General features: G+C 35.5%; 1 protein-coding gene and 1 long non-coding RNA gene across 9 annotated transcripts; one reads left to right on the top strand and one right to left on the bottom strand.

The window, feature by feature from the left end:
- Positions 1-1,656: 1,656 nt before the first annotated feature.
- On the bottom strand, positions 1,657-14,751 carry LOC144551100 (uncharacterized). 8 transcript variants are annotated; one of them, XR_013510758.1, is made up of 7 exons: positions 14,324-14,750; positions 13,588-13,749; positions 11,530-13,231; positions 11,047-11,158; positions 10,433-10,578; positions 2,781-2,960; positions 1,657-2,103 (listed from the first exon to the last, which is right to left on the bottom strand). It is a non-coding gene; the product is annotated as an uncharacterized LOC144551100 (long non-coding RNA). The 8 variants fall into 8 exon arrangements; XR_013510756.1 differs by lacking the exon at positions 1,657-2,103 and having other exon boundaries at positions 2,579-2,960; positions 11,530-11,612; positions 11,702-13,231; positions 14,324-14,751; XR_013510759.1 differs by lacking the exon at positions 1,657-2,103 and having other exon boundaries at positions 2,582-2,960; positions 11,530-12,756; positions 13,171-13,231.
- Positions 14,752-16,689: 1,938 nt separating this feature from the next.
- On the top strand, positions 16,690-18,874 carry LOC144551104 (uncharacterized). The gene is made up of 3 exons (XM_078298915.1): positions 16,690-17,008; positions 17,657-17,754; positions 18,356-18,874. Exons 1-3 carry the CDS (start codon positions 16,954-16,956, stop codon positions 18,572-18,574), a joined length of 372 nt encoding a protein of 123 aa, XP_078155041.1. The 5' UTR covers positions 16,690-16,953; the 3' UTR covers positions 18,575-18,874.
- The last annotated feature ends 5,814 nt before the right edge of the window (positions 18,875-24,688 follow it).

The following is a 24,688-nucleotide window of genomic DNA, read 5'->3' on the forward strand; positions in this document are numbered from 1 at the left end:
CCAACTTTTTTAAACCTATTAAAAATAAATTCAACATTTTCAAAAATAAATCTAACCTATTCAAAACAAATATAATTACTTCACGTATTCAAAAAAAAAAAATCTAACCTATTTTTTTAACATATTAAAAATAAATCCGAATTTCAGAAATAAAATCTAACATATTCAAAACAAATCTAATTACTTCACATCTAACAAATCCAACATAAACTAAATAAATCTAACATATTCAATAAATCTAACAAATCTAACATAAAATAAATCTATCAAATCTAACAAATCTAACATAAAATAAATCTAACAATTCTAATTACTTAACATTCAATAAATCTAGCATAAACTAAATTTACTCTACAAAAATAAATTAATCTAACATGAAATAAATGTAACATTTAAATCTCGCGGAAAAATCTTGTGGGAGGTGCCGAACTTCGTAATTTCGATACCTTTGTAATTCCGTTTGCGTATTTGTAGAAGGAATTAAATTTACAACTATATTTTTTTAAACAATAAATTTAAAATTTGAGAATAATAAAATTTGAGATTGAGAGAATAGAGATTGAGAATTTGAGAATTGAGATGAAGATGTGAAAATGAAAGGAGGAAGATGGATATATTTAAAGAGATTTGATTGGGGAGATGAAATTTAAATTTTAAAAGAAATATATATGTGTGTGTGTGTCAAATCTGGTCGGTCCGGGTTCGGGCACGGGTGGGTCCGGCCGGTCCGGGTTCGATTTGATCGGTCCGGATTTGACTTGAACCGAGGGGAAAATTTCAAAAATTTTGAAATTCAAAATTTAAATGGGTACAACAGGTAGGGTACACGGGCATGGGTTCATGGGTTCCCGGTCCGGTCCGGGTTGTCACGGGTTCACAGCGGTCCGGCTCGTTTAATACCCGTACCCGTTTACCCGTGAATACCCGGGCTCGGGCACGGGTACCACGGGCTGCCCCCGGCGGGTGTTAGCAAAACACTAGCGATGCTACACGCTAGAATCAGGAGTGTGAATCCCATTTGCTCAAGATGTAACATGGAAAATGAATTTTTAATGCACATTCTATTTTTCTGTCCCTGAGCAAGAGCAACATGGCATAGCTCGACCTTCTTGTTAAGGGTTGAACATCTGCCACTTGATTTCTCAAGAACACTGTTGATGATCACACAGGTGTTAGATGAAGATCAGGTAATATATCTCCTTTTGTAACTTGCTCTAGGAAATATGGAAAGCAAGAAATAGTGAGGTTTTTGCAGGCAAAGTAATCCCTCCCCAGGGCGTTATTAAGCAAGCAAGAATCATGGTCCTAGTGCATCAAGTGCTAAGTCGGAATAGAGAACCACCTAAACTCCAACCCTTGCACATTGCACCATGCTCAAATACAATACTGGTAGACGCCTCTTGGGAGGCATCGAAGGAAACAGGTACTGGTATAATGTGTTTTGATAAAGATGGAGTGCTAAGGGAAGCTCACTATTCTTCCATGACTACACACGTGCTCGAGGCAATGCAACATATTGCCACAGATACAACAACCACCAGGTGGAACATATACTCAGATTGCAAGGTGCTAGTGGATATCATCAACAACAAATCATTAGATTCTATGCCTTCATGGATAATTGTTGAGGAATGCATGAACATCTTACAATAATTGAATGTGTATACCCTATTACAACATTCAGGAAGAGAGAGACTGTCACAACCTCACAGACTGGCAAATGCGACAAAAACAACACAACATAGCAATAGTGGATTAGATGGGATAGATTTAGTCAGACAGTTAGGAATAGAAATGATTTTACTTCCACAGTTTTTTATTTTTCATTAAGTAAGATAGGAACTGATACGCTAGTTAATTAGGTAGTGATTGTAGTATGTACTCTTAACTTTAAGATTCAACTAGTTGCGTCGTTGCGGCTACGCCGCAACTATTTTTTTGATACATGTTAGTGTACATGGATGACATTAATTTGTTTCTCTTCTTCTGTTTACTTGTTGTAGCAAGTATTTTTTTTTTGGTACATGTTAGTGTACATGATGACATTAATTTGTTTCTCTTCTTCTGTTTACTTGTTGTAGCAAGCATATATTCCTCTCGGAACTGAAATTGGAAAGAGAATAAATGATACAAATTAATTGGGATATAACTATTTCAATAAATTTACATCTATTAATCGACGAAAATAACTAATGAAATAAATGTAGAGCATCATATAACATCTGGAGGTCATTTTCTACTTGTAAGAATATTTACTTTAAATGGCCTCAAATCTCTTGACAAGGTCTATATCCGAATAAAAAATGAGTACTTAAATTTCAAAATATAGTATATTACATAAAGCGGGAAAGAAATAAAAATAGAAGTACAGTGCATATGTCAATATAGTTCTTGGAGTAGTATCCATGAATAATAGATTTTGGTAGAAGGGGGAAATGGAAAAGTTGAAGAGGATAATTTTGTGAAATTTCACTTCTGAATTTTCTTTGGTGCATCCTAGGTAGTATCTCCAATTTGTATTTTTATTTTAAGCAGAAAGTGTCAAGCAGTTATTTTTTCTCGAAAAGTAAATGTTTGTGTGGATGAAAATTTGTTCAATCAACTGTCTTACATGAGGATAAATTGCTCAAAAAGAATTTCATTTGATCATACCTCAGAAGATCAGGTATAATAAACATTGTTTTACCTGTTCAATTTGGGACTCCAGCGATGTTATTATATCTAAACTAATTGCATAATTGTTGATTTTACATGCGATATAAATATTAAAGAAATTGCACCTGGAGTTTGCTTTCACATCACAATATTTAGTTACCAAAACAATTTCCAGCATCAAGTTATAAATCATGTTGATAACTCGCGTAGAATAAAATAAAGGGCAGGAATTGCTGACGGGATGTTGATCATACCATTTTTAGATCTGGCTTAGCTCCTTGTTCCCCAATCTCTATCTAGGCTTGCTACAACAGCAATAGTTAGTAAGATAATTGACAAATTTATGTTCTATCAAAAAGTAGTTGACTTGAGTTCAGAACTAAATCAAACACAATCAAAACCGTAGGAATGTTCAATCCTATCGGATGGACTCACATGGAGCAAATGGGGATAAGAAAACAGAGAGAAAAGAGATGATCCAAGATTCATACAAAAATCCTCTGTAAGGGGAAAACCTATCAAATTTTTAGGAAGAAAATGTAAATTAAACCTTATTTTCAATCTTTGACACATGGAGAACTTTCAAATTGACCTTTGATTTTGTGAGAACTGGGTGGGGAGAAGACAAAAAAAAAAAAAAAAAAAAAAGCAGATGTCAAAACAGTAAGCACTTGTGCTAAATTCTACTTTTACCAATATGTCTAGTACAGGTATTCACAACATGCAACGTTACAGCTTATCCAGAAGTAGACTGCTGAGATTTATTGTATGTTTTCGGTATTTTGGGTTTTGTAGGGTCCTTTTGGTAAAAAAAAGGATTATAGAAAAGTTTAGGGATTTGAATGAAAGAGGTAACGCTTATATAGACTTGTATGAGAACAAAGGAAATAATAATTTCATCTTTTTCTAGAAATCTACATGGTATCAGAGTCTCACAAAACCTAAACCTAGTCACTACAGTAACCGGTTCGCTACAGTAACGCGCCGCTACAGTAGCCGGTTTGCTACAGTACCGCGCCGCTCGGTATTCTCTTCTAACGTCGGCCGGCCATCAAAGGTAGCCTCTTTGTGTTGATTTGGCCGGCGTGGGGGGGCCTCTATCCCACGATACCCGAGACGCGGGTTTGGATCGAGATTTGATCGGGTTTTGAACTCGAATCTTGATGAGATAGATCAAGATCGGGTCAAGAAGAAGAAGAAAGGGGGAGATGATGTGGATCTCAATCTTAACAGTGTAAGATCGGGTCTATGAGAGTAATAGAAGGGATTCGGACTTGGATTAATACGTGAGGCGTAGATCTGAGTTCGATCAATGTCAGAGGAAGAGAGCCGGATTAGGCCACAGGCTAGGGCAGCAGGACTTCCAGGGGTGAAGTCAGCACTAGCGGTTTCCAACTCAGGTCACACGGGTAACACAAGGTTCAGAGGTGAGCCTCGACGGTGTTACAGATGCGGTGAGATAGGTCACATGAGACAGACTTGTCCTAAGTCACCTGAGAAGCGAGATACAGGTGAGAGGGGGCAGTCTGGAGACCGTGGTTATGGCCGGGGTGGTAGGAGAGGTGGAAGAGGAGACTACCGGGAAAATCTGATGGTAGCAGAGGGCGAGAGTGAGGAGATACTGAAGAGGAAGCAGAAAGCAACAGGTAATAGGAAGAGTGTAGTAGAGGACGCATCTACCTCATCTTCACCCAGGGGTAACTTTGCTTGTTTTGCTCAATCAGCCACAGGTGTTTGTGATACACTTGCTCTTGTCTCCATACCCACCACTAGATCACTAGATTGGATAGTCAACTCTGGTGCGACTCGCCATGTGACTGGTACTGCTAGAGAGTTTTCTTCCTATACCCACCTAGCAGTCCCAGATAGCGTTCAGACAGCCGATGGTACGGCCCAGCCCGTGGTTGGTAAAGGTACCGTGATAATTATCGATTCAATGACTCTGACCAATGTGTTGCATACTCCTTCCTTTCCAGTAAACCTGGTGTCCATTAGTGCTATTATTCGTGAGCATAAATGCATTGTGACCTTTGATATTCCGAGGATGGTCTTTCAGGAAAAGGAGACAGGTCAGATACTTGGGACTGGCACATGGCGTGATGGGTTGTGGTACGTGGATAGAAAAGGGATGGACACAGTGCTAGCATTTGTGGTCGATAGAGTGGGGGCAGGAGGATCTGGGATGAGTGTGGAGGATGAGTTGCTTCTGATTCATCGGCGGATGTGGCACTCTTCCTTCAGCCTACTGGAACGTTTGTATCCATCAAAGTATGAGAAAGCTGACAAACAAAAACTTATATGTGATGGATGTGAGTTTGGGAAGCACACAAGGAGTTCGTATGCAAGCTCAGGAAGTAGGAGTTCTCATGCCTTTGATCTGGTACACTCGGATATGTGGGGGCCTTGCTCAACAACTTCGATAAATGGGTATAGATTTTTTGTGACTTTCATCGATTGTTATTCTTGTGTCACATGGCTGTACTGTTGGGTTTCGGGGTAACCAAAACCCGTTTAGGCTTAAGCTGCAGAATGATTGTAGAACAAAAATTTCTACGGCCAACTTAAGCTCAGGATTAAACGGGGTATATCAGGAAACTTTCCAAGGTGGTCCACCTTCAGTATTCCTTTGACATCAAAACCCAATTTAATATTTTTACAGATCTACTCCATTATTGATTTCTAAAACTTTAATCTACTTACCAATTAAATAGATTAATATAGCATATTTATACCTTGTTTCCAAATCACAGTTGGAATGCAGACCGAACGAGTAGAGCTACATCACGGGAATGATTCTCCTCGGAGCATCAGACGTCTGATGCCTCTATCGGTTATCCACCAGGACTAACCAGGGAGCGGTTTATTTCTTTTGCCAAAAATACCGTACAGAATTCTGCAAAAACACTATTCACGAGGAAAAGACGAAAACCTGTAAACACGAATTTTCGGTTACTCAGTTTTATCAATGAGCAAAACTGAAATACCGCGAAATTCGATAAAACACTATTTATCTATCCCGTAAATATACTTCACAACAACCCGCAAGATTATACGTCAATTACGTATAACTTTCTTTTCTCAACCGAAACATTATTTGGGAGAGAAACCGAGAAAGAGAGAAAATACCGATTCGATTCTGCACGAAACGATAAAAGTGAATTAGTGGTTTCTCTCTCTACCCCTCCACCCCTATTTATAGGGTTTAGGGTCGGTTGCCAAAAGACCAAAATGTCCTCCAAGTTCGGCCTATTAACAAGATATGTCATTGAATGGATAAGGATGATGACATGTCATGTGGATAGGATCGATGACGTGTCATCTGGATAGGATCGATGACATGTCATGCAGATAAGGACGAATCTGAAAAGACCCGAATGCCCTCGGCCTGAATACAAATAATATTCGTATAATTATTCTGAACAATTATATATATTTTTTTTTGCGGTTGTTATTTCGGTAATTTATACAACGTGTCCTGCACATTTATAAATTAACCGGTTAACTTTTATACAACGTGTCACACACGTTTATAAATTAACCAATGTTTTTGCTTGTTATTTTTACATAACATTTATAATTTAATTATAACACGTATAATTAATTATAACCATCTTACTATTGATCATAACCAATTTATAATCAATCACAATAAGATTCTCCGATTAACTCCTATATGGTGTGACCCAATAGGATCTGTGTTATGTTGGTAAATAGAGTTAAAACTGTTTTAACTTCTATAATCATGAGCGGCATCTGGCAACACATCATGACCATCCAATTACACAGATGATGCTGTACTGTACAATATCACGATCCAGTAAACAATTTACTTGTGTCTGTTCTTCTGTCTCATAGCTATCAGATTAGTTTCAAGGTAGATGTGTGTCATCCTTGCTAACTGAATCTTTTCTTGATCTTGAGCAGATTATCAAATATAATTACTCTTGTAATTATACCGCTAGCAGATAATCTTACTCTATCAAGGGGCCCAGTGATGCTATAGCTCGTATAAAATACGAGGGACAAATAGTATTATTGGTAAACTATCACTTCCTCAGCTAAGCTATACATATGGAAAAGCCACCGTTATGACTGCTTTTTACGGACAGCGGTAGATAACAATTACACATACATATTTCTCAGTGGGAACGATAAATACCTCATACTGTAGAACGTGACACTGAATAAAACATAAATGACACGAACAGAATTCTATTTAATGTTTCATTCGGGGTCTGTCAAATACCATGTTCCTAGAACATGTATCTATGTGATTAAAATGACATCTCTTGTCAGGTGGTTTGTAAAACTTAACCATCTTTTAATCCACATACTAACCTTATCGCGGTAATTAGTGTTCCTGCTAATTACCTTGGTCAGTGACCTTTTAAGAGTATATATCATCTATATTATGGAGTTTCACAATTTCAGTCATGAACTCGAAATGATCCATAAATTCAATAATACTCAAGGCAACAAAATGATATATAAATAAACATTCAATTCATGAACAAAGTTTTATGATAAATTATCGTATTATTGACTTCTAGATTATTACAAACTAACATGTACTTGATGAAAAACAAGAATGATGTACTTGCTGGATTCAAGGATTTCCATAAGGCGGCTCAGACTCAGTTCGGTGCTGTGGTGAAGGCACTGAGATCCGATAATGGGACCGAATATACAAACAAGGCATTCGAAGAGTATTTGTCAGTTCATGGGATACATCATCAGACCACGTGCCCTTACACACCAGCACAAAATGGAGTGGCAGAGAGGAAAAATAGACACTTGTTGGAGGTAGCCCGGTGCATGATGATCTCCATGAATGTTCCGAAACATTTATGGAACAAGCAGTCCTGACAGCCGCACAATTGATCAACAGAATGTCATCTAGAGTGTTGGAGTGACAGACTCCATGGGTGATGTTGAAAGGAGATAATGAGGGCATTATTCGTCCAAAAGTATTTGGCTGTGTGTGCTTTGTGAAAAACAACAGACCAACAGTGAGAAAGTTGGATCCCAGAGCGATGAAATATATCTTTGTGGGTTACTCTGGTACTCAAAAGGGTTATGTGTGCTGGAGCCCGGTAGAGAGAAGATTGTTTGTGAGTATGGATGTTACATTCCGCGAGCTCAAGCCTTACTACTCCTCAGAGACTACATCACCCTTTGGAGACTCGCTCGATACAGGAGGTATGAGGCGAGATGGGGAGAGTAGTAGTGATGGTGAGAAGAGGATGGTAAGTATGGGTGGTATTCCTTGCCCACTGGTGGATTCGGCTAGGGTTGAGCCGGAAAAGGAGGATTCGACTGTGGTTGAGCCGCAAAGGGAGAATTCGGCCAAGGTGGAGACGCAAAGAGAGGATTCGATTGTGGTTGAGCCGTAAGTTGAGAAAAATGGGCCCGAAGGTGGTAGCACTCAGGCTCAGGGGGAGTCGAGATACCGTGAGGTGTATGTGAGGAGAAATAAACAGAGTGAGGGAGCCGTGCCTACAGTGCCACCTGTGCCAAGTCCCTTGTCCATGCCTACTTCGACTCCTGCGGCACTTACACCATCCACCTCAGATTCAGAGTACTCAGGTGATATAATTCCTCTTGATTCTCCTCCCACTCCCATGTCATTGAGACGGACCTCTCGGTCCAATGCGGGACATCTCCCTGATCGCTATGGTTTTCCACATGACATTGCCCAGTTTGTCTCTTACTCTAGCATATCACCAGCACATGGAGTATTCATTGCATCGTTGGACTCTGTTATTTTATCCAAGTGTTGGCAGGTTGCTAAGGAGGATCCAAAGTGGAAAGCAGTCATGCTAGAAGAGCTCGAGGCTCTCACTAAGAACAAAACCTGGAAGCTTGTGTCACTACCACCAGGCAAGAAGGCGGTTGGATGCAAGTGGGTCTTTACTGTGAAACAAAGCCCAGAGGGTCGGGTTGAGCGTTACAAGGCCCGATTGGTGGCGAAGGGGTACAGTCAGACTTATGGTATCGACTATGATGAAACCTTTGCACCCTTGGCGAAGATGAGCACAGTACGGACACTTGTTTCCTTAGCAGCGAATGGGGGGTGGAAGTTGCACCAACTCGATGTGAAGAATGCATTCCTTCATGGTGATTTGTTGGAGGAGGTGTACATGGAGGTCCCACCGGGTTTTGGCACAAAACAAACGGAGGGTAAGGTGTGCAGGCTCAAGAAATCTCTTTATGGGCTGAAGCAGTCCCCTCGGGCCTGGTTTGATAGGTTCATAATGGCTATGGTAGGCATGGGCTATCAGCAGATCAATGCCTACCACACGGTGTTCTTTCAACAACATGGTAGTCACATTACTATGCTGGCTGTGTATGTCGACGATATCATCATTACCGGGGATGATGAGAGGGAGATTGCACAGTTGAAGGCAAAATTGGGAAAGGAATTCGAGGTAAAAGATATGGGACAACTTAGGTACTTCCTTGGAATTGAGGTGGCTCGCGAAGCAGAGGGGATTGTTCTATCTCAAAGGAAGTATGTCCTGGACTTGCTCAATGAGACAGGCATGTTGGGGTGCAGGCCTGCAGTTTCTCCAATTGATGTGAAGGCCAAGATGAGTGCAGAGGCAGGAGAACAGATTGATCGTGAGAGGTACCAGAGACTGATAGGCAGATTGATCTATTTGGGTCACACTCGTCCTGATATCTCATTTGCAGTAAGCGTGGTGAGCCGCTACATGCATGACTCTAGGAAGGGCCATATGGACGCAGTGTATCATATCTTAAGGTACCTGAAGAGTGCACCGGGGAAGGGCTTGATCTTCAGGCAGAATGGACACATGAACATTGAGGGCTATTGTGACTCTGACTGGGCTAGTTGCCAAGATGATAGGAGGTCCACATCTGGCTACTGCATGTTTGTAGGGGGCAACCTGGTCTCCTGGAGGAGCAAGAAGTAGCCGGTTGTTGCGAGATCGACGGCTGAAGCTGAGTACAGGGCTATGGCATTGGGAGTTGCCGAGATGTTGTGGCTGAAGAGGTTACTGGAAGATCTCAAGGTGAATCACGGAGTCAAAATGAAGTTGTGGTGTGATAGCAAATCAGCGATCAGCATTGCCAACAATCCTGTGCAGCATGACAGAACCAAGCATGTGGAGATCGATAGGTTCTTCATAAAGGAAAAGCTGGAAAGTGAACTATTGGAGCTGAGCCATGTAGCCACGGGAGATCAATTAGCTGACTGCCTCACCAAAGGACTTAGCTCAATAGATCTAGCTAGGTTATGTGACAAGATGGACTTGATGGATATCTTTTGCCCATCTTGAGGGGGAGTGTTGAGATTTATTGTATTTTTTCGGTATTTTGGATTTTGTAGGGTCCTTTTGGTAAAAAAAAGGATTATAGGAAATTTTAGGGATTTGAATGAAAGAGGTAATGCCTATATAGGCTTGTATGAGAACAAAGGAAATAATAATTTCATCTTTTTCTAGAAATCTACATAGACTCATGGTTGCATTAACAATTGTAGCAACTTATTTGAGATTCATCCCTATGCTAGACAGCAGCTCGAAATCAAAGTAGTGCATTGGAATTATAGGGTTGTGATGCTATGTTTTGGCAATTATGGTTACACCCAGTTAATTCAATGTGCATGTCATGGTCAACAGGAACTTGGGCCGCTTTTTACAATATGGTCGCTACTCAAACCGCTTTTTGCAATATAGTTGGGGAAAATAGAGTAATAACGTTGAGTTACACTTGTGGGCAAAACTGCAAAAACTTGTATAAAAAACTGAAGTACCTCCTTGTCAACTAAGATGAAATTGTGTGAATATTTTGTTCTTTCTGTTGGGTTATGAAAACTTTTGACTATTCTCCCATAATTGTTTGTCGGTACATCTCAGCATCAAATCTTGCCCGTTGGACTATCCTCTTTTGCATAGCTATCTGGAATATTATGGAAATGTGATAGGTAAACAATCTTTGAAACTTGCATGGAAGAAATTGTGTTTGTGGGAAAAAAAGAAGTATTTGATATTATTTTATTTATATGATTATAATTAATGAAATAATGGTGTAGGTGCAATTTTAGCAATATATGTTGATTGTTTCAGGTATATAGTACAAACATATTTTAGATAAATTTTAGCAGGTCAGGTTTCACAAACACATAATATATATACCTTTTCAGTTGCTCAATTGCATTATATATAGGGGGTCTTGTAATTGTAAGTTTTAAATAAAATGTTTCATGTTGGGCCCAGGTATGAGAGAGAGATGCATGTTAAATAAAAATATTGCGATTTCCAAATAACCCTAACTTAAAGGGTGAAAAAAAAAAGATAGAAAGTGTTGTAGCAATGAAATCACTTTATTTTTTTTTGGTGATTATGCTTGTTGGACCATCAAAATTACCTTATCTGAGCTCAAACAGCCAATTGAAGTAGAGACCCTTGTAGCTTTCCAGAAGGGATGCTATCTCTTTCTCATGATTTTCTCATATTTCAGATAAAAATTATGTAAATATCTGCACTTAAAAAATAATGAATGTCAGTGCTTTGCATTCGTGATTGATGTACCGAAAATATTGATTCTGATGGCACCGGAAAAATTGAAGAAAAATATGCGACTACAATAATAGTTCTAAGGTCTAATAATTCATATCATTATGATGGCACAATTCTGCCATTGTTGAATCCGAGTCATTCAATTAAATATTGATGATCTGAACCAAATCAATAACCTAATGCACTCTAATTGAAAAAAACAGATGATTATATCAGATTGGATGTAGGGTATAATGGTATAGAAGTGTACCATACAACAAAAAAGGATGTTTATGTATCATATCTACTCTCTATAACAATGTTAGATACTGAGCTTAGAAAAAAAGGTTACCTTTGATCTGAACCGATACAATATCAAAATCTGAGGCTGCCATCATTCATAATACTTGAGCAGCTCTGTTTGATTAAATTGTGCTGATTGTTTGTTTATTATTAATTAATAAGGTGATATCCATGAGGTGCCATCATGAATCTAAAAAATATGAAAATATAATGGACCTAACTTTGGGAAAAAAATGGTTGGGTCGAGCCATTAGAAGATGCCTTGACTCAGTTCACTCATCAGAAGACCTTGATGAAGAGGACATGTATAGAGGATCGTGCCATCACCGAAGTCAAGCATGGAGACTGTAAACTCTTATATTATCATTACCCTGTGATGTACATGAAAATAATGGTACTGTTAAATATATATATAAAAAACAACTTTAAAATACATACAATTACTTTCTTTTTTTATATTTATAAAAAGATTAAAAACTATGCACTGACGTCCGAAATATTTAATTTTGGGTGCTTCTGCATATTCTAAAAGAAAAATAAATCCCTCCAGCTTTACATACATCATGTTCAGCATTATGGAATAAGGGTGGGGCTGGTAAAATCTAGCCAAATCTGGAGAGTTCATTCAAACCATAACCCAATTTAATCCTAATCTATTTTAAAGTAGATGATCAAATCATCTCCAACCTGGACCAAAATCAAACTATTTTGACACAACTGAGATTCAAGTATGACCCAAGCAACATTAATCATGGAGAACAAATGGAGCAACAGCCAACCAACCCATCACCCATCTTGACAGGACATGAAAGAAATAACTATACCAGATCCAACATAATGAAAAAAATATCTAAAATTTGGAAGATAACAAATAAAAATGACCGGATTCTAACTTCAAAAAGAATTTAATTCAAAATGAACCAACTATCTACCGAAATTGCATACCATGATCTATGTAGAACATCTGTTTCAGGTTCTTTTTATCTTCCTTGTTTTTATAAAAACTTTTACAGTTTCCATTATCTTACGTAAAGTAAGAGGCATAAGGTAATGGAAAATGTTCAAGTGCAATCATAGATAATTTTATCTAATTGGATGTAGTGGCTCAGATGCAGTTGTGGCACAACCATGCATCAATATTCTGTAGTGGTAAACTCAAAGGTATGTCCTATGCCATATTGGTGGTGCCGGCAAAATTGAAGAATTTTAAGTCAGCTCTTTGCCCCTTCTTTTTCTTTGTTTTGTAATTGCACATACCGAGATCAGTAGGCTTCCACTACAAGTTTAAAAATGCTCGATGCTACTGAAGATGCAAATAAATAAATAAATGCAGTGATACATTTCACAAATCTCACCAAACAGTACAGGGGAGTAAAGGCCAATGACAGAAAAGGAGTTCCTACTTTTAATTGGTCATGTCAATGCCGATATTGACAAAAAAAAGTTGCATTGAGAATATATTTGGGAAGAAACAAACAGATCAATACCTCACAATCTTACTACAATTGCAGGGAAGCTTTTTCTATCCATACAAATTGAACCATTTATATAAATACCTGTTAGTACTTTGTTTCATTTAAATAATACCATATTTTTTATACTCCAAAACTCGTAAAGAATTTGAAAAAAAAGAAATAAATAAATGGATACTCAATTTTTCTGTCGTATAAAAAAAAAGGCAGTACTTTACCTCTGTGTAGGAAGAGACAAGCAGAGAGACTAGTGGAGCTTAGCTGGCGACCAACCTTGCACTGAATAGACAAAAGAGCATAAATCCAGTTTCTATGTCACAATTTTTGGATCAAATACAAATATAAGCAGCTTGAACTTTCTCTAGAGATGCCTGTTGAAGCTAATTAATCAGACAAATATATAGGGCATGAACTAATCTAAAAAATAGAGATGCTAATATAGTAGGTATTATATTAACAGATGGAGCAATGAATTTCATCAAACAAATATATAGGGTATGAACAAATCTCAAAAAGTAGAGATGCTAATGTAACACATATTTATATTACAGGGTCGAGCAATTTCACATCATTGAACATAGAAAATAATTGGAAAGAACGTTGCATCAAAGAGAGGAAAATTAACCATAACCTACCATATTAAGTCCTGGACGGTTATCCTTTTCAAACTAAGATTTTCAATCATGAAGTGCATACCGACTTTGATGTGATACCAAATCCAATACCAATTTTGAAAATTTCAAGAAAATGCAGAGTAGATTCCTAGATCTTGCAGCAGGACATCTCCAGCTCAAAACCTATCATGAAATAAAAAGGTACAATTTTAGTTGGCTTATTGTTGAACATAATATACGCAGATGTTTCATAATAGTATAGGAAAGTGCTTATACATGGTTTCATCGTTGCCATTTATCAGGTGCTCTTACAGCATGCCATGATCAGTTGAATTTTGGTTAAGTCTTACACAACAATGGGACAACCCCACAAAATTGTACTACTTACGGTTTGGTCCCTGTCATAGCAATTTTACCAGAAACCGTCACCATCAACATCACAGAGGGGAAGGCGTCTTACACAGATCAAGGGGACACACGAAATTGAGCCAAACAACCATAATTTGAGCAATTCAACAATTTCCAAACAAAATTCAGATATGAACCCGAGTAAGAAGAAATAAGCAGTCAATTCACGATGGAAAGGGGGTTTCAGTCAGAAATTTCACTATTTATTTAATTAATTCTCCAAATAAAACCAGATTCGTCACTTAATACACTCAATCCCGGCAACAATTACAATCCAAACTCAGAAGGGCTCAGAAGGAAATAAACTCAACATAAAGCAACAAAGAAATATAGCGGTAGAACAATTTACCGGGATTGTGCTTCTAACCGCGACCTAGGTGATGGCCAGACGGTACCAAGGCGGGGGCTAGAGTCACCTCATCCCACCTCGCTTCTCTAACGCCTAGAGCGTCGCATAAACGCAGCAAGCAGAAGACCCAAGGAATTCCAAAAATATGTTTCAGGATTTTGTATCACGGTTACAGAGGAGGAAAGGAGAAAGGGTGGAAGCCCAAAAGTTGCTGTTTTTGGGGAGAAAGGGAAAATCAGAAGCGATGCACCCGAATTCTTCTCGTGGAGACCTCTCCCGTGGTGAGCAACACGCAGAAGGGAGATACCACTTGGCAGGAGCCGGAGATGACAGCTTGGAGGCCACCGCGAGAAACTCGTAGCTGTTGGCCTGGGTAGCACGTGGCGAGCGAAAAGAATACGAGGACGACAGGTAGCGCAAACAGCAGAATCGTCAAAGAACGGAGGAGAATTTTGCCCGATGACGTGAGATGAGGTGAGCACAAAATGATCTGCAGCATCCATCTACTATCAGACGATAGTAAACTGAGGTGTTACTGTATAATGAACAGTAACACCCCATTCAACTTTTATGAGTTTATAATAATATCACCTACGGGTTTCTCTCAAAAAAAACAAAAAATGTATAAAACACCAAATATGTTTGTTTCAATTTTCAGAAGTTACGTTAAAAGGTAAAAAGTTGTTCCACCTATAAAGAAGAGAAAAGTTGTGCTATAATTTTAGGCATCACAGAGATATCATATTCTTTTTTCTTCGAATTTATTTTGAGAATCAACTTTTAATTTAGTGATAAATATAATGTTCTATGTGTAGAAGATTGCAGGTTTGAAATCTAAAAGGACAAAATCTTTGTAAATATTAAATAGTTTGGTAGCTTAACCTCTAACTTTTATTTAAAAAATCTTTGAATTTATTTTGTACAATATTATGAAGTCAAAAAATAAGCATTGAAATTTACTATTACAATTAAGCTTATTTTAGGACACTTGATTTTTAGCAGAGCAAACAAAACAAATTTTAGAGTAGAACTAGGGTGTTTGAAGTCAATCTGATAGGTGGATTTCAACGGTAAAGATTCTTAACCGAGCAAACAAAACAAATTTTAAAGTAAATAGATTTCAACTGTTAAGATTTGTCGTTCGAAGTCGATCTAATAAATTTTAGAGTTGAATTCACAAAAAAATTTGGTGAATTTAAAAACACCCTAATTCTACTCCAGATTTTAAGCTCCTATATGAATGCATAGCCCGTGATAAAGAAGATATCATAATTGCTATATTTGTTTGTCTACAATTTGAGCAAAGCAAATTGCTCGAATCAATGCAAAAATTGAAATACTTCTGGTTCAAAGTTTTTATTGTTTACGAAACAAGCTCAAAAGTTTTTATTGCTACTGTCAGTAGATTACTTTAGAATGGGAGTAAGATTAATGATTCACATTTCCTATGGTAAATTTAAATTTTGAATACATAATAAAAAAAATTGTGGTAATAATGAAACACTAAAACGAATAAAATATAGATATCGAGTTTCTCCTCTAAATTACATACCTGCAAAGTGCGAAGTATCATAACATTATTACTCTTGTTTTTTTTCATAGAAAACACTACTTTTTTAAAAGGAGGTATTCACTTATACTTTTTTTAGTGACACCGGATTACATCCTATATTTTCAAAATTCAAACAGTCGATTCAAATTGTTCAATATGATAGATATATTAAAATGTGCTTCCAGATCAAATTTTACATTTTTTTTTTGAATTTTATTCCTATGTATTAAGATGAGTACAAAAATTTAATGATCTGAAAACAATGATTTTGTAAAATAGCTAATAAATAGTAAAAAAATTGAAAAAAAAAATCTAAAATTTGATATGCAAACACATTTTAATATATCTATCATTTTGAACAATTTGAATCGACTGTTTGAATTTTTAAAACTTTGAAAAAAAAAATGTAAGTGGATCCTCTTTTTTTTATTGCATTTGCAGGATTGTGACGTCAGGGAAAAAAAGTTGTTTTGTTTAGCATAACATAAGCGCTCTGCACTAGTGCTTAGTGGGCTTTTAAGAGTATCCGAAGTTTTGCTAAATGCATCTGTAATGCACTAAGAGTATCCGAAGTCAACCGTATTATTGTCCCAAATCAACCATGTTGTTTGTGCGTTGGGATCCCCTAAAGTAACTCAAAATTTGATTTAGATCTATACAGTCCAATTATAATTCACGGGCCTTAATATTCGTGCGGATTCTGATCGGACAGTGATGATTTAAAAACAAACTTTGGTTTACTTCATTGTTTCAGATTCCTCCGCTTTTAAGATTACGATGTTACGATTTGGATTGCATTACGCTGGAAAGATCTGGGCCGTCAGAATAAAGAAGATTCCTCATCCGAATGCAGTATTTTACTTTGGAGAACGCCATTTCTATTTTCCACGGTTAAGAATTTCTCGTTTTATTTTGCTTTGCAAAATTTCCATATTTCCGTTCCCTGATAAAGATTCCCGTTTTCGTTCCTCATCACCCAATTCGAATTTTTCTCCTCTTCTCGAATTTAATTCAATCAGTTAAGAAGATTAAATTCCCAAAGGGGAGTGGAAATCGATGGTCGTTTCGCTTGCGCTCCATGGATCACGCTGCGACTGAGCCCGCTCCACCTGTCTCTGAAATCGACGATTGGGGTATTGACTTCTTTTTCGTTATTTTCTTGCATTTCGATCACAAACGATCCATATTAGTCTTGAAGTATTTTTTTTTTTAATTTCATTTTACCCCTTATTTAAAGTTAATGTCCGAATAAGGTAATTTTGAACTGGGTTAGCTTAAAAAGTGCATGATATACTACTTCGTCTGTTAAGTTTTTTACTTTTATCAGTATAAACTTTAGTAGATCAGAGAAGCTAAATTAACAAGAATAAATCATAATTGGGGAAGCTAACTTTGTGGGTCCTGCATATATGAAAATATTATTATTTGCTGTAAATTTGTTAGCTATTAGTGGTACTATCCGAACAACTTGATGGTGATGTCAAACATAATATCCTGCTTCATTGAGTTATATTTGTATAAATAGTGTTGGCCTTTTTAGGTGTGACTTATTGCATATTGGTAGTTAAAGTGGGATTACCAGAAGGAAATAGAAGTCGCTACTAGTGGGTAGTGGTACCAAATATGCTTGTTCCACAAAAAAAAATGGGAACAATATTATTTTCTTCCTAGGATTTTGAATTGAAGTTAATTTAGGTGACTTTTGTTTAGATTTGACTTTTGAGTAATACAGCTTATGTATCATTTTATTAATTATTATTGGGGTTCATTTTTCATTACAGATAATGATGATTTTGTGATTCCAAGCTTGATAGTCAGCGAATCTAAACACGACAGCTGGGATGAACCAGGAATAACTGATCAGAAACCACCTCCAAAGGTTTCCATATTATTCACAAGCTTTCTTTCTGGATTTATTTTTTAATTTTATCGGTATAAGGTAAATTAATCAAGGGTGCCACGTAGGCTAGTGTGAATATGTTCCAGTAAAAGTACTGTACTTTTGCGTTGTGAAATTTCTAAAAATTCCGCATGCATTCAATAACCCCAATCAGATGGCCTTCTTCTTAGTATGGTAGTACCCATTTCAGCATGGCCCCCTTATTTTGGGAAAATGTGCCAATTTACTAAATAATACGAAACTTCCATCTATTTTTTCTTTTATTAAATTTCAGTTTTTTTATATTTTGGATGCTTTCATTTGATTCAATGCAATAATGGATTGAAGTTCGATGTAAGTAGCAATAGTGAATTGAATTTCCAATATAAAAAACAAGAGAAGGACTTCATGTCCCTAAAACTGGAACCCTGGAGGCCATTATTTTATAAGAGGAGAACAAGGGAAAGAAATGGTACTTTATATTTTTTTAGCTGTGTTAATGGGAAGTTAGAGGATTGGGAGAAAGTCGTACCAGTCGTACCAGCCCATTCGTACATCATATGACCACAACAAATAACTTTCTGTTGATTTTTTTTTTCAGTCTAAAATAAAAGAAGCTGAGACTTTATACTTGGGCCCACACGGTGCGCCTCCTCAAGCTAAGCCGAAAGCACCTCACACCAGTAGCACCTGGAATCACACAAATAATAACGCAATCAAGCACAAATCCAAGGAAACAGCTGACCGAAAGCACAAATCCAGTGACAATAGAGACTTTCATCGCCATCACAGTAAGGATTTTGCAAAACGACATGCTTGAGTCTCTGTTGTAGTGCTTGGAAGAGCATTTGATAAAATCACTTTATATATAAGTAATTGGTCACAATTTATTATTTGGTTGGGTGTCTTGATATAAAAGTAGACAATATAAGTTTGTATGAATAATGGGAGTTTTCTGGTTCTGGCCATGTAATGGTTTTCTGCTTTGGTGTGGATCTGAGCCGTTGTTATGGGCTTTTTCTATTGAGTGTTGCTTTATGTGTGTCAGAGATTTATGTTTTTATTATACTACTGGTGACACAAAATATCATAATGTTATGCTTGATTTGGTAGGATGGCATTTTCATTTGCAGAATTATTGCAATACTATTTTCAAAATTTCTTCTGAGTAAAGGTTTACTTTCAATTATTCAGAGATGCTTAAGTTTCCAGGGATTATATTAGGTCCTACTGGTAAAATGCCAGCTCTGGATTGTGATATTGTTCAGTACCAAGGGTTGCATCCTTTTTTTTTTGTGTGTGTACTATTTTTTGGGTGAGATGACCAGGTCTTCTAGATTAAGGGAAAAACTTACCTTTTAGAATTTAGATAACTGGAATTGATGAACTTCTAGTTACTTGGGTTTGGATTGAGGGATATAATTTATGGCAACTCAGATAATCAGATCATTGGTACTAATTTGAACCAAGAAGATTTGGATTTATGCTTCATGTAAACAATGCTTTTAAATTTTAATGTTATGCTAATTAATTGTGGATCGTGTTGCATTGGTCTTGAAGTAACCTGGATAAATACTACAAATCCAATAATTAAATAAACAAAAACAAAAGAAAATTGATACTTTGCAAAAATTAAAAAATTGAAAAATGTATTCATTTTGCATCTAACTGGTATGGTCCAGTACCAACATGTATGCGAACATGCAATACAATGAGCAACTAAGCAAGTGTAAATTTCATAAATTCAGTTGCAGATAGACTAGCCTGTTCAAGTTGCATTTAATTATAAACATAAACTAAAGGTAAACTTACAGGCATCAGATTATTCGATCTAAATTTCAACTGAACCTCAAGCAGACCATGTGAATTAGAGAATCCGGGAAACATAGTTAATAGTTGTCCAACACTTTATTAAAAGAGACGCAAAAAAAAAAAAAAAAAGTTTAATGTTTTGACTGGATATTACAAATAAAGGTCTGAATTCCTTTTGTTTCGTCAAAAAAGAAAAAAAGATAAGGAAATTTTCGTAACTGAAAGGATTTCAAGTTTGACTTTACCTATTCCATTCCGTGGGTTGTTGCAATGTGCGCATGGGGTGGAATGATTCTCAACCATGGCCCACTGGTAGGTGTCTTTAGTAAAAGAACTCTATAAATATTAGTCCAGTGAGTTTATGATAATATGCATATTACGGGTTGGTTCGTAATACGGATCAATATTTTTTTTTCAAAATTTTAACGGTTGATCCGAACCGTTCAACATGATTGTCATATAAATATGTACTTGCAAACCGAATTTTTATGTTTTTTAGAATTTTTTAACTATTTTCTAAGATAAGTAGAAAATCACTTGATCTAAAAATTCTGGACCATTCAAAAACATTGATTTTCTACCTTTCTAAAAAAAATAGTAAATTTTTTTTTTAAATATAAAAGTTGATTTACAAGTACATATTCATATGAAAATCATGTTGAACGGTTTGGATCAACTGTTAGAATTTTGAAAACAAAAATATTGACCCATATTATGAACCAAATCGTGATATGCATATTATCATAGACTCACTCATATTAGTCTACATGTATAAATTGCTACAAATGAACATTTGTTTGTACATTTTCTTAGTTCCACTAGATGCTTCATTCATGAATTGAAGGAAAAATTGAGACTTATTTAAAAATCCAAAAATGATTTTAATGAAAATGTTGGTGACAACTGTGTGATCCAACTTGATGTGATAAACATCAGTATGGATACAAACATTACTATTTTGTATGTATTAATATGTCATCTTTTATTTTATCCTATCATAGGAATATCATGATTACACCATCCTGCTAAATTCCAAGTTTATCCCCACAAAACACTCCTTCCCCTAATGATTAGATTAGTGGACGACAAAGTTCAACAAAAACAGATGTAACATAAATTAGTATAAAACTAATTTAGGTACGGCATTGGTACAAAATCTAATAGACATCAACTATTTTAAAAATTAATTAAGTTTGTTGCGTGTTAATACTATGCCACCCCCTTTCAAATTAAAGAAAATGATTATACTAACAATAATACTGCTAGTTAGGTAGTTTTAATATGTGTTCTAATTATATTATGTTATGATCAGTGTTGTAAATAAGGGTATGCGCTCCTCGGACGGATAGAGTATCACCAAGTGATTATTTGATAATAATCAGGAATAATTTAGCATAATTAAAAATAATCGATCGATTATTCTGAAAAATCCGTAATGATTTGATCACCGTCAACGACTAATCAGACGATTCATCAGCTTAAACAGACGTTTTTTGCAACACTACTTATGATAATTGCCGTAGTCCAAAATCATTAATTTGTACACATCGTTTGATGTTGATATAATTCATATGAGGATAATTTCGGCACTATTAATGCTGTTTTTGTTGTCATAATTTTTAAATAACTTCTTGAAATTTAATATTTTTAAAATCGAATTTCAACCATTGATCTTTTATTATTTTTTTATAATGTAATTGCTATTCATTAAAACGGTGAAATTCCCACAATATGATTGAAAGATTGTTGTACATTTCCTCTGAATCTTTGTTCCCATTTTCGGTAAATAATATCCAAAACCTTTTAGATTTGTGTAACTAAAAATGTACATTCAAAAACAACAATTGGAAAGACTAGATTTTTTAAGTTCTCCATTTTGCTCCCTTAAACCTACCTGAAATTCAAATATCTTCAGAGAAGAGATTTGGGTAAATTACTGAACAAGTTAGGTACAATTTAGTCATTTATTGCATGACGAAACACAAACTTTAGTGGTCTGGTTGTACTTGTTTTGTACATATTTAGACAAAAGAAGAGAGCTGTAAGTATCGGAAATACTAGGTGGCGCCATATGACAACATGACAAACCGTTGGATGTAATTTGTGAAAAGACCCTAAAATAAAATTAAAACTTGGTAAGGTAGGACTTAGGAGTAACCGAGTAAGAAGCATCTAGTAGGTCCCCTTCATTTTTCAATTTTCAGGGATAAAAATGCTTCTAGAATATAGACATGTGGTTGTCATCATGCGTATTAGAGCTTCTAAAAAAAACATTTAAAATCTACAAGAGAAAATCGGAAAAAATCATTTAAATTTAAATAAGTGAGGTTATGACAATATGCATATTACAAATCGATTTTTTTTTGTTATAAATTTAAATAAGTGAGGTTATGACAATATGCATATTACAAATCTATTTTTTTTGTTATAAATCATTGAAAATTGAGAAGTTTGAGATGGGACGGTGATATAGTTGTCTAGAAGAAAAGGTTTTAAAATTGTAGTTACTCAAAAGTCGAGAGTTCGGATCCTGCTCATGATTTTGTATCGTGCGGAACTTTTTAAAAAGGAAAAGAGGAGTTTAATTTAGTGTCGGTGATTCTAGTAATTTGTAACAATAACACAAACAAAAGATTAAATGTTGATGGCTAATGCAAAAATTGGCAGCATCTGCCAAGGATTTTTTTTTTTAAAAAAGACACAAACAAAAGATTGTTGGTCATAATTTCATGAGAAAATACTCTGTGCAATTGGAATCACTAAAAATCAGCAAATCAGGATGAACATTATAATAAAAACAATTTAAGCTAATTGAAAAAATGAAAAAAAAATGTTAGTATACACGAGATTCTCTCATTTTGGATGGTTATGCTTCTCTACATCATTGGTGCTTAATTAGTTTAATTTGCTACGGTTGCAACACAAGTGATTTAATTAATAGAAAATTTCATGCGCATGATTTGTTTTCTTCTAAAATGATACTTTTGCGTTTTCCGCTCTAAATTCCGGTGTTAATAGTATTTGTGGGGGATGGATTTTGAAAACTATAGAACAATTCTATGTACATTTCGAAAACTATAAAATTAATATACCAGCAAATAATAGCTAAAATATTTTCGAGCAAAATCTTCAGTAACTTATTTGAGTTTATCGATGTCAAATCTCTTCAAATTGATGTAATATGTTCTTTTTCTTTAACTTGAATTGTAAATTTTGTTGTTTTTTCAGAACTTTGTATCTGTTTCTTTTCTAATTATTATTTTTTTTCAACGAAGAAAAGATAAGAGCTGAATAGCTGATACACTTTTTTCTTATAAAAAGAACATCTATGCATGGCCATGTGCGGTCACGTGTTCTAATTGAAGTGAACCTGTCAATACACACCGATTAAACATGTTCAAACAGAGTTTGCGCGTCACATATGATCATAGTTTAAGTGATGAATTCGGTTACTATGTCGTGGGTCATATTTTAGTCTAAATGTTATCAGCTTCAAAATATATCAGAAGTAGGTGTTAAAAGACAAATTAATTAAAACTGTTTAAATTAATCTGTTTCACAAGTGATGAGTTTACATGATAAAAATTATAAATTTTTGAATTTATATATATTGTCTTTAACGGCATTTAGAGGTGGTTGAATGTGGAGTCTTTTTAAAATTTAAACTCTATCGATCAACTATGTGTAGTTTTTGGTGGAATCAAGAACTTAAGAATTTGAACAAATAAAGTGCACTAAAGTAAATAGATAGAGTTAAAAGGCAACACAAACAAAATTAGGTGCGCCTTTCTATTATCCAATGCACTCAAAATGTTCTAAGTCCAGATACTCACTGACTTCCACTCTAATTTTACAATGATCAATTTAGGCGAAGTATATTTGTGGTTGCTGAAAAGATAATTGAAGTCTAGACACAAGCAACAATAGATTAGGCTAAACCTCTCGAAGGATTTCAAAGGGTTGTATTTGTGTGGGTGTTCTATGTCAATATTTGACAGATGACGGAGCTCACTATTTATTTTTTGAAAACCTTCGCAAAGGCTGCGAAGTCGTGAGAGGGAATCAAACTCTTGACCTTTGGGTATAACAACTCTAGGACATTTTCCTAATCAATTGTGCTACCTCCCATTTCTCATTTATAATGGGGTTCAAAGAAGAGCCTCGCAACAACTAGACTCAGGCATCGACAACCTTAGATCTACTTTACCACACTTTTAGACATACATTAAAAATGATAAAATTAAAATGGTAAAATGTGATCTTTATAATCTTCATGATCTTAATCTTGATGATCTTCATAATCTTCACGATTCAGCATACAATCAAAATCCGACATTCCATATCGCTCGTGTGAATCATATATCTGACCATCATGATTAAAATCATTCCTTATAGCTCGTGCATATCATGTATCCGATTATCTTGTACAACTTATCATGATATGTATCTTTGACTCTCTTTGATCTTCGGACGTAACAGCTAAACCTGCATATATCTCAAACAAAGAAACTGTAAAATGCAATGTTTATATATTTTGTAAATTAGTCAAACAACACAAAATATTGCTTACAACAACAATTTAATATGAAGTCAAGCATTCATAAAAAATAAGTTTTAAGTTAATTTTACATGTGAAGTAGATTAATTTGAACTATTAATTTGGATTTGTCATATGAAGTCTATTCGATAATTTTTATTTTTGAAGTAAACATTGGATATCAAGTTACTCAACTATTTAATATCCATAAATGATTGTTCCTTTCGGATTTCAAACATGCGATCTTCCACGTAGAGAACATTGCATTTGCTACTAGATTAAAAGCTGATTGCCCTATCCAATAAGTTTTGAAAGCCCGGTGACACTAACAATGAAATGCCATTAGCATAGTAGTCAGACTCATAATATGACCATAAATTAAAAATAACTATGCAAAATTTTTGAACCAGACATATTTCAAAAGCAGGAAATTAGGACAGATAAAAAATTATATATTTTTTATATTACTCCTTGCTTCAACTTTTTTTGAGTGATAACGTACCGAATTCCACAAAGTTGTTATCATAATATTACTTTGATTTTTAATCCTTTTTATTTACTTTTCACAATGCACTTGTCGCAGAG

The sequence above is a fragment of the Carex rostrata genome, chromosome 3 (genome assembly GCF_964058835.1).
Source record: "Carex rostrata chromosome 3, lpCarRost1.2, whole genome shotgun sequence".
NCBI lineage: Eukaryota > Viridiplantae > Streptophyta > Magnoliopsida > Poales > Cyperaceae > Carex > Carex rostrata.